Source organism: Thalassophryne amazonica, chromosome 7 (assembly GCF_902500255.1).
Source record: "Thalassophryne amazonica chromosome 7, fThaAma1.1, whole genome shotgun sequence".
Taxonomy (NCBI): Eukaryota; Metazoa; Chordata; class Actinopteri; order Batrachoidiformes; family Batrachoididae; genus Thalassophryne; species Thalassophryne amazonica.
This window is the reverse complement of record NC_047109.1, coordinates 51,764,740-51,775,934: the sequence shown is the minus strand read 5'-3', so window position 1 is coordinate 51,775,934 and position 11,195 is coordinate 51,764,740. Positions and strand designations below refer to the sequence as shown.

At 46.0% G+C, this 11,195-nt stretch overlaps 1 protein-coding gene across 1 annotated transcript in view; it reads right to left on the bottom strand.

The window, feature by feature from the left end:
- Positions 1-681: 681 nt before the first annotated feature.
- Positions 682-11,195, bottom strand: part of drd2l (dopamine receptor D2 like) — a 115,731-nt gene continuing 105,217 nt past the window's right edge. Inside the window, 1 exon segment of the mRNA XM_034174143.1 lies at positions 682-1,645. Within this exon segment, the coding sequence (XP_034030034.1) occupies positions 1,449-1,645 (197 nt within the window). The 3' untranslated portion in view covers positions 682-1,448.

Here is an 11,195-nt window from a genome sequence, read left to right as displayed (position 1 = left end):
GCTTGTGGAAGAAGTGGTCCAGCCCTCGTCGGATTTTCATTGTCTGAGAAGTTGCTGAGAGACTGGCGCTGTGCTTGATCAAAATTTTTTCAAAAACTGTGAGGCACATCCGAGTGGACACCATTCAAGAAATTCAGCTGGTTTTCAGTGAAAAGTTTAACAGCTGGTGAGAGATTTTGGATTGTTTCTATCGCTGTAAGGACTTCCCACGGAGCGGGACGTCGCACAGCGCTCCGAGGCGATGTCGTCATCCTGTTTCAAGCTGAAAACCCCCAAATTTAAGCCTCTGTTGACCCAGGACGTCGTAAGAGAACAGAGAACTTTCAGAAGAGGTCGGAATCAGCAGTTAATCCGGACATTCCACTGTTAAAGGAGATTTTTTTAATGAAAGACGTGCGGACGGATTGGAGCGCCGCGCCCGCCACAGGAAAAACACCTCCGTTGGAAGCCTTAAGGACAAGTTGGAACATGCCCTGCTGTTAAACAATTTCTCAGATACTCAACTGAAAGCCACCAAAAGCCGCCTGGATTTTACAAATGTTTATCAACACGGAGGTGTTTTTCACTATGGAAGGTGGTGGAAGGAGGTGTTTCACACTATGGAAACCACCTGTACAACTGAGAGCCTTCACAGAAACAAAGCCAAGAAGTAAAAGCAGGCAAAACTCAAGTCCTGACAAATAAGCATGAAATAAAACATTTATTGTTGTTATTACCGGTTGTCGGTACAGTAACCAGACTTACTCTTCTGAAGCATTAACATGGTACCTTACAATATTAAAAAGTTAATTTCATTTTACACACAAGGATGAAGGGGCTCTTCAGTGTTTTTCTCTTCTGCGTAGACTTAATCACTAAATCAATACTTGGCCCTTGCTGGAATTTAAGTGGGCTGTCAAAGACTGTGAAAAATGATGACGCTTTGGGCATGCAAATAAAAATTCTTGGGCTGCCGTCTTGATTCAAAGTTCTTATTGTTCTTTGCCTTGGCTTAATCAAGCCCTTAGAGAAAGACACATACTGTACATGCAAACAAATACAAGATGTTTGTTAAGATGAAACTGTATTACACCAGCAGGAGACTGACACATCTAAAATGTTTTGCTTAATTGGAAAAGCTGCGTCTGAGTGAGCACGGCTCAACATTAGTGGCTTTGAGTGATGCTCGGAGCTTCCTTGTGTATGCACACAACACAAAGCATGTCTGCCATAATTATCTACAGCTTGTCTCATTTTAAACATTCTGGGTCTATTTTTGTTGCTGTTGTTTTTGATCATCTACTGTATTTGCCTGTTTCCCTTCCCTCTCTGTTCCCCATTTTTGTTTACAAGCTCGTAGCTTGTCTATCGTCCAACCTTCCTGCTCCTCTGAGTTTGCTCTTTCTCTTCCAACACTTCTGTTTTCAAACCACATCATTCTTTGTCTGTGACAGCTGCCATCTCTTTCCTCAGCAGTGCAGGATCTTGAGGAAGGCTTTGCGAAACTCGATGTTGAAGGTGGTATAGATGACGGGGTTGACAGCGCTGTTGAGGTACCCCAGCCAGGTGACAGTGCTGTACAGCGAGGGTGAGACGCAGCAGCTCCTGCAGTGGGCCTTCAGCACGTGGGTCAGGAAGAACGGCAGCCAGCAGATGATGAACACACCTTGGAAACAGGATACAATTAGTGGTCTCTAATTACCTGCCATCAGTGGTCGCAAGTCATTGTAGTCATTAACTACATCAGTCGGCTAGCTCCTTGATGAACTCCTCACTTAATCAGCTGGAGCCTGTTGTTGTAATCATAAACTTGCACACTTCTGACTCTCCCGTCAGGTCAATAAGTATTTGGACAGTGATAATTTATGTAATTTCATCTCTGGACATCTCCAAAAATAAATAAATACTGACTTCTATTTCATTGCAGATAGCATGGACAGAAGATATTTCATGTTTTGTGTGGTCAACATCATTTAATTTGTTAAAATATATCAATTCCTGCATTTAAGGCCTGAAACACATTCCAAAAAAGTTGGAATTTAGTGCTAGTAATGAGACAAAAATAAAACTCAGCCAAATGGGGTGTGCAGCCAGTACATTTTGAGTGCCAGTACCAAGCCTGGATAAATGAGGAGGGTTGCGTCAGGAAGGGCATCCGGTGTAAAACAAGCCAACCCAACTATGCAGACTAAGAATCGAATTTCCATACCGGATCGGTCGAAGCCCGGGTTAACAACGTCCGCCACCGGTGCTGTTGCCCAACAGGGTGCCGGTGGAAATTGGGCTACTGCTGGGTGTAGCGAGAAGCCTGCAACCACAAAAGTCGTAAAAATTTCTTCAAAGACAGCTCAAGATCTGGGAAATATCAAGTTGCCAAAAGGAGGCTTTCTTGACCATAGCACAGGATGGCCAACTGTCATCAACCCCCACCACTAACAGGATTTAAGATTCTCTAAAGTGCATTCCTCACGGAGTTGTGAATCCCCTTATCAGCCCAAAACCAGATGTTGCCAACTCCTTTCTCATCTAAAAAACACAGACCCCAGAAAGACCTATTGTTTCCAAAGTCTAAAAAACTGTCTTTACAACAAGATTCAAGTAACATCACACCACAGACGAACTGCCCTCAACTCAGAAATCACACTGCAGTTTGTCTGGTTCAAATCAATGCAGAATTGACAAATATAATATTTTACGATGAAATCCAAAACCCAGTCCCTTCCAGTTCGTGAACCAAGAGTGACCCCTTTTGGACAAATTGGGGAAGGGCATGTAACTAACTTGTACAGTATTATAAAGTTTAACCACCTTTAAAAAGTGGTAGTTTGTTGTTGTAACCAGAAGAAAAAAAGAGGAAAAGGAAACAAATGTGATTGTTTAACCTCACACATGAAATTGATATATCTGGTATTTTGTGCTCTGATCATAGATTGTAGAAGGTTTATCCAATGTGCTTTTTTCATATATAATCGTGTGTGTGATAGTTCTAAGGACATTGTTTATTACAGTTTTGCAATACAGGACTTGCTTGGTTTGTAAGCGGGAATTTTAAGAATAACAGATGCTGATTTATTATAAAACTAGAAAACTTCAGTACCCAGAATTCTTGGGGGTGGAGCATTTAACCCTTTAAAAAGCATGCACCCCAGGGAATCCTTCATTTTACTCTGGCTCTTCCTCTTTCTCTTAGGCACCCTTACTCTTACGCTCTCTCTTCTTGGGTCTCAAGACACTGCCTCGCCGTCTAAATTTTTATGACCCTTTGTCTGCAACCATGTGTTTTGTAAACTTATTCCTTGTGCGCGCCAACAAGAAATTACTTTTTCTTTTTTCTACAGATAACTTTTGCTCAACTTTTGTAAAGTTAAATGTGCAGGCGCATTTAACTTCCTTTTGCGATTTTTCAAATTAAAACCTTTTTCTTCTTGAACGCCAAATTCATCTCGCAGTTATTTTTCTTACAAAGTCAACTATTTTTGTATTGAGTTTTGTGATTTGATCCGGCTACCAAAGACGACGACGAAAGACGAATTTTTGTTTTGGCGAATAGAAAAATAAAGACACTCAAGCCTTTATTCAGACAATCCCAGACCGGGCGGGGTGACCGGCAGAGTCTCTTTGTCAAGGTCCCTGAAGCAGCTGTGTGACAGATGGATCATTGACTGAAAACGAGATTATTCCCAGACCCAGCCCCGCCATCGAGAGCCACAAACCACTGGATCATTTCTAAATGGATGGCTCTGTGGATCAGAGACCATCATGTGCACTTTCTCTGGTTATCACAAGAGCTGGACATCAGCCATTTTCCGGCAGATTTCACTTTTAACAAGAGATTTTGTCATGGAAAGCTGAGCAGAGGCTTCGCGCGTCACGACCGATTTGCTGATGGAGCGAGACACAGGAACACCTCCATTTTGGTCTCACGGGACGGCTTTGAGATGGCGTTCAGACAGCTGTCAGTGGTTTTTCCATCGAGTGATTATCCAAGAAATTGTGGATGTGCCTGGACATGCCAGAACATGTCCCGTGAGGCTTCATCACTGCATTGCTGTGCGTCATGCGGCACTGCCGCGACGCGCGAGGCCTCTGCTCTTTCTATGACAAAAACTCCTGTAACAGTGGAATGTGCCGTTCATTTCCAAACTGGATGCTGTGTTTTATCCAGGACGTCGTCTGACTAGCACAGGAATTGTGAAAAGACATGGACATCAGCACTTTTTCGGCACATTGAGACAGACGTGCGGAGGAATTCCGCGCGTTGCGGCGGTGCCACATGGCGCAAAGCAACACCATGATGAAGCCACACTGAGCCTATAGTCCAAAAAGGATTGCCAGTGATTTGTTTTCTGATCAAGAGACGTCCTGATCAAAGCTTGTTTGAGAGGAAAGGGAGGGGGAACCCCGTGTCCATTATCTTGTGTGTTTTAAGGTGCTGTATTGTTCAATGGACTGCTGTGTCCTCCATTTTGTGAAAAAAGCAAGCACGTTTTTAAGAATTTATTGTTGTGGAGTGGAAAGGTTTGAAGAGGAGGTGTTGCCTGCTTCAAACCCCCACTGTGTGCGATTTATGTCACAACGCTATCAACAGCTTGACGCGCTGACGTCAACCTGCGCTACGTTACATGCTCGACGGAAACAGCTGCCATCTTGGAGCTCCCGCTCCAAGCTGCTTAGCAGTCACAAGCTGTGTTGAAAATCATTATGTCATTTGTTTCATTAAGCATTACTTGGTGAACCAAGCTGCTTTTAACGGTCACTAACTGCATGAAACCTGCATGTTAATCATTCTGTGTAATTTCGTTCAATCTCAGCTGACGGTGCTACACTCGACAGTACTAGCCTGCTAATATAGTGCTAACACGCGCTAGCTTCTCCAGCCGTGCTAACGGCCCTTAACCCAGACTGAACACTAATCAGTCATCGGAAAGCCAGAGGCAATAGCGTGCTAACAGGCCGTTAGCTGCTTTCAACCGCAGAGACTCCGACAACTGAATTAACCCAGGTGCTAATTACCGCAGCTAAAGCTCCTAACCAGTTAGCCTAGCTTCTGCTAACAACCTAATAGCATGCTACAGTAACCAGTTAGCCTGCCGACTGCTGGTAGCTAACCTGTATTGCATGCAAATAATTTCCAGCGACTTTTGACTGTTCTCTACCACTTAAAAGAATAACTATTAACTGAAACATTTATCAAGTTTTTTTCTTGCATAATAATCTTTTTAAACTCTTGAGTCACTTCTCCAAATCTAATTGAAAATATTACTCTTTTATTCTACTGTTAATATTAATCAAGTGTACACATTTATATTTAATCTTGTTTTCACAACTAGCTAATGAACTTTATAGTTTCAATCCTATTTAATTAGGATTAATCAGGAAATCATTTAATAAAAAAAAATATATAATTTTTTTTGTTTGCTTTTTACTACCTCATTAAAAGAATATCTCGTTCAGGAGTGATTTCTTTTTAAAGTGAAAGTGCTAAAGATTTATGAAAGTGTAACCATAGCAATTCTAAACAGAGAATATTGGTGTTACGTCACAATAACTAAAAGAAAAGTTTCTACTTGTGTGTACATAATACTACGAATAACACGCCTTTCAAAATTTCCTTTTGCAATTCGTGTGAATTCTCCACTGCTGGTTTCACTTGCAGTTAACTCACTAATCTAGTTCACACTTCTGCAGCTGGTTTATCTGTAAATACTTTTATTATCTCTCATCTTATTATTTTGTCGTGGATTCTTTATTGTTTTGTCTCTGGTGTGAACGCTGTCTTAACCGCCACCCCATAAAGTCAACATGGCCACGCCAACAAACCAAGCACTTCTACCAACTTCAAAAGCCAAAGTCATAGCGAATTAGGTGAGCTTTTAGAAGAGGTACTATCTGACCTAACCGCCGAAATATTGCCTGACTACTTGCAGAACATGCAAAGAGCCACACGCGAAGACATAGTTGCTGAAATGTCTGAACTCATCAGTCAGACATTGGCAGCAACTGTGGAAAAGAAAAACCTAGCTACAGGCATTGCCACAGCCCTGAAGCTCAGACATGCAGAATCACTCATGGAGAAATCAGTTCTTTCTCTAAAAAGGCAGAAACAACAAAACACAGAATTGCGCGAGGAGAATAAAGTCCTGCGACAGCAATTACAACAAAAACAACAGTCTTTGACCCTTGCTGAGGAAAAATTGAAAGAACTGGAGGCTTCCCCAGATCAGCCCCCTGAATCAGATACCGCATCTGACCCCGGAGCTGAAGACAAAGCCTTTCTCCTAAAAGAAACCCTTCAGGAATGTGACCGTGAAATGGAGGAGTTATAACGTGAACTTAGTTCCGCACGTCGGGAACAAAGAGAAGCTCATGACTTACTCGAACAGGCATACGTTGGGCTTAACACTAGAACGCCTGGAACGTTCTGTCGCTGCTGCAAGGTCCTCCTCCCCCTCTCAAATTAGTGTTGTGGTTGACTTGTTCCTTTGAGTTGCAAATTAGATCAGTACCTGCTCCCATGCCCCACTCAGACTGTGTTGGAAGAGGGAAACGTGGGAAAACAGGTCTTGAGGACTGTTTAGGCATCCCTGGCCTAAATTGAAGGCTAGACCAAACAAAGGACTTCAGTGAAAAAACATTTATTTCACACATAAAAATATTCAAGAGAAATCGCATTGATAAACAATTTGTGAGCACAGTCAACAAATTGTGAGTTCCTATGTACAGTGTTCTGTTTTTTTGTTTGTTTGTTTAGTTTTTTAGCAATTTTTACACACGAATGGAGATCCTTTCCTACATGTGTACTTGTGGCAAATGGCACATTTCTCTGTACTGCGATTTCTGTTGCAACTCTGATGCACTTGGCATGTTGTTTTCCCTTCAGAAACTCTTCTCATTTCACGTAGTGCTGACAGGAGGTTTGGTTTGGACACAAATGCAAGACTCACAAACACAGCTCTGGTTGACAAACTTTAGTGGTATGACAGGCAGTGGTCGGTACACGGGTAGACAGTCCAGAAAACACAGCAGCAGTATTATTAACATCAGGCTTAATCGTGGTCGGAACAAACGGGCAGGAGTTCGGAATCACTTTGAGGCAGGCAGGACTATAGAACATGAACGAGAGCTGGAAAGAAGGCACAGGGCACATCAATCTGGCAAAGAAACAAAGCAGAATGAGCAGTATATATGCACCCCAGCAACGAGCTGCAAATTGAACACAGGTGAGCATGGAAAGCACTAGAAGGGGGGCGTGACCAGGGAGAGAGAGAGAGAGAGAGACAGACACGGCCACCATTAAGAAAGACAGAAAGACCCAAACAGAAAAGCATCCAACAAGGAGAAGACAGCCTACAAACAAAAACAGGCTACTACCAAGAAATAAAAGCAGATCAAACACACCCCCTGACAGTACCCCCACCACCACGGCCAGCCCCGGACGGCCCAGGAGAACCGTGGTGAGCAGCATTAAAGTCGCAAATAAGCACAGGATCCAAAATAAAGCGAGAGGGGACCCACGACCGCTCCTCGTGGCCATAACCCTCCCAATCGACCAGATACTGAAACCTACGAATGCACCGGCGAGAGGCCAGGAGCCGGCGCACGGAGAAGACCGGGCCACCATCCACACACCGGGCGGACGGCGGGGGAATGGCAGGAGGGCACAAAGCGCTCGACTAAACAGGCTTGACGTTACTGACGTGGAAAGTAGGGTGGACGCGCATGGACTGGGGAAGACGGAGACGGACCGAAACGGGATTAACAACCTTGGAGACCGGAAAGGGACCGACAAACCTGGGAGCCAACTTCTTAGGCATGCCCCCAAGTGACAAGTGCCGCGTAGAGAGCCACACCCGCTGCGAAGGGACGTAGGACGGGGGCGCGGACCTCCGACGGTCAGCGGCCGTCTTATAAGCTCCCACAGAACGGGATAAAATCATCCGAGCACGCTCCCAGGTTCGCGGCAACGAAGAATCAAACCGAGAGCCGAGGGAACTGACGAGTTAAGGTCGACCGAGGGAAAAAAACGCAGGCTGGTGTCCAAAAACAACATGGAAGGGGGAATAAACGGTGGAAGAAGAGGGCAAACTGTCGCCCCAAGGAAGTTGGTCCAACCAGGAGGCAGGATGCCGCGACGCAAGCAACCGCAGACCTTTCTCCAGGTCCTGATTTATCCGTTCCGCCTGCCCATTGGCCTATGGATGGTAACCCGAAGTCAAACTGGAAGTAACCCCGAGGAGACGGCAAAACTCACGCCAGAATCAGGATACAAACTGCGGGCCCCGGTCGGAGACTATATCCTGTGGTAAGCCGTGTAGTTTAAAGACCTGGTTTAGCATAACCGCAGCTGTTTCCCTGGCTGATGGTAGTTTCCGTAGAGGAATAAAATGAACCATCTTGGAGAGTCGATCGACTACAGTTAGAACCACAGTGTGTCCCTTGGAGGGTGGGAAGCCAGTTACAAAGTCCGCGGCTATATGAGACCACAGACGAGACGGGATTGGCAAAGGTAACAGGGACCCTGCAGGTGGTTGGTTAGAGGATTTATGCATTGTGCATACTTGGCAGGCAAATACGTATTCAGAGACGTCCTTTACTAGGCCTGGCCACCAAAATCTTTGCTGCACTATGAACAAGGTCTTCTTAATTCCGGGATGACAGAACATCCGACTGTCGTGACACCAGCGGATCGTCTCACTCCTGAGGTCTGGTGGAACAAAAAGTTTTCCCCGCGGACACCCGGCAGGAACTGGCGCATCCCCAACTGCCGATTTAATTTTACTCTCAATGTCCCAGGTTAAGGCGGACACAAAACATGAAGCGGGTAATATTGTTCCTGGATCTACGGGCGTGTCATCTGGATCTCCCAGTCGAGATAAGGCGTCTGGTTTCCTATTCTTGGTGCCCGGGCGGTAGGACAGAGTAAAATTGAAACGACTAAAAAAATATTGCCAGCAGGCCTGACGGGCATTGAGCCATTTGGCAGAGCGGAGGTATTCTAGGTTTTTGTGATCAGTGTATACGATGAACAGGAATTGTGCCCCCTCCAGCCAGTGCCGCCACTCCTCCAAAGCCACTTTAACCGCTAACAGCTCGCGGTCGCCGATGCTATAATTGCGTTCTGTGGGGGTCAATTTCTTTGACAAAAAGGCACACGGGTGAAGCCTGTTGTCAGTGGGGTTCCTCTGGGACAGAACGACCCCCACACCTACATTGGAAGCATCAACTTCTACCACGAACTGTCGTGTGGGGTCAGGGAGGAGTAGCACGGGGGCCGCGGTGAAGCGATCTTTTAGGACTCGGAACGCCTCGTCACATTCCGTCAACCAGACAAATGGGCAGAGGGTCGAGGTGATAGCATGCAGGGGAGCAGCCACAGAACTGAATCCTCGAATAAATTTCAGATAAAAATGAGCAAAACCTAAGAAACGTTGCACCTCCTTACGGGAGGTGGGTACCACCCACTCCTGTACCTCCGCCACCTTTGCAGGGTTCATCTTAATTTCCCCTGCGGAAATTACAAAACCTAAAAAGGAGACCGTGGACTTATGAAACTCGCATTTTTCTGCCTTCACAAATAGCCCGTTTTGCAAAAATGTTTGTAATACCTGGCGACGTGGCAGATATGAGCAGTCACATCGGGGGAGAAAATGAGGATATCATCCAGGTAGACAAAAACAAATCTATTCAGGAAGTCACGTAGCACATCATTAACTAAATTTTGGAACACTGCAGGCGCGTTCGTGAGACCAAATAGCATCACGAGGTATTCGTAGTGACCAGAGGTAGTGTTGAAGGCCGTCTTCCATTCATCACCTTGCTTTATTCTTACCAAATGGTATGCGTTCCGTAAGTCGAGCTTAGTAAAAACTCTGGCACCTTCCAACAATTCAAATGCGGAAGAGATTAGCGGTAACGGGTAACGATTCTTTACTGTGACCTCATTCAAACCGCGGTAATTGATGCAGGGACGGAGTGTTCCGTCCTTCTTTCCTACAAAGAAGAAACCCGCCCCTGTTGGAGAAGAGGATGAGCGTATTAACCCTGCCGCTAAGGATTCCTGTATGTACTCATTCATAGCTTGGCGTTCAGGTGCGGATAAGGAGTATAGCTTTCCCCGAGGAGGAGTTGCCCCAGGGAGAAGCTCTATGGCACAGTCATAACTACGGTGCGGTGGTAATGATTTAGCTTTTGCTTTGCTAAAAACAGCTGCGAGATCATGGTAGCACACGGGGACCCCAGTAAGATCTGGGTTGCTTTCCTGCGAACTACAGACAGACTTTGGCAAGCATACATTGCTACAAGATGGACTCCAGGACAAGATCAAATTGGCATCAGAACCTGAATTTACAAAAGCAGATATGTCTATGGTGGTATGGTCAGATGTTAATTTTGCTGGGATTATATTTTGAGTTGAAACAGAGGAGATGGAATTTAGACTCACCCGTACCTCGGATCTTGGCCGCACGGTGGCACCCCTGGCCTGACAATTGGAAATCAAAAGTCCTGAATGTCCACAGTAGAAGCAGAGGCCGTCCTCACGGCCCCGCTGTCACTCTGTTTCTGACAGTCACATTCTCCCCAGCTGCACTGGCTCCTCAGTACTGTGTGGTGGGGGCTCAGGCTGAGAGTGAGTGGAGGAGTAGGAGTAACGGGCTGGAGGTGTGTCCGTCCCGTGGTCGGAATTGCGGTTTGCTCGCCACGGACGGTCCTGCAGACGGCGGTCAGTGCGGATGGCCAGTGCTATCAATTCATCAAGATCATCCAGCAGGTCGGCGGCTATTAACTGATCCTGGATATCTGCAGACAGACCCTGGAAAAACACATCGAGGAGGGCTGCCGGGTTCCATTCACTTTTGACTGCGAGAATGCGAAAGTCAATCGCGTAGTCTGTTACCCGGCGGCTGCCCTGCCTCAGCCTCATGAGGGAGCGCGCAGCCTCGCGTCCCGGGGCTGTGTGCTGGAAAACCTGTTGGAGAGCCATGGTAAATGCCGGGAGAGAAGCACCGGCGGGAGATTGTCGGCTCCACTCCGCTGTTGCCCAGGCAGCCGCTCGACCAGAAAGGTGAGTGATCATATATGCGATCTTAGTTCTGTCTGTCGGGAACATGGGTGACATCAGCTCGAAGTGGAGCTCACACTGTGTAATAAACGGTTTGACGTCGCCGGATTCTCCAGAGAAACGTTCCGGTTGCAACAGTTGGTTACAGACCACTGGA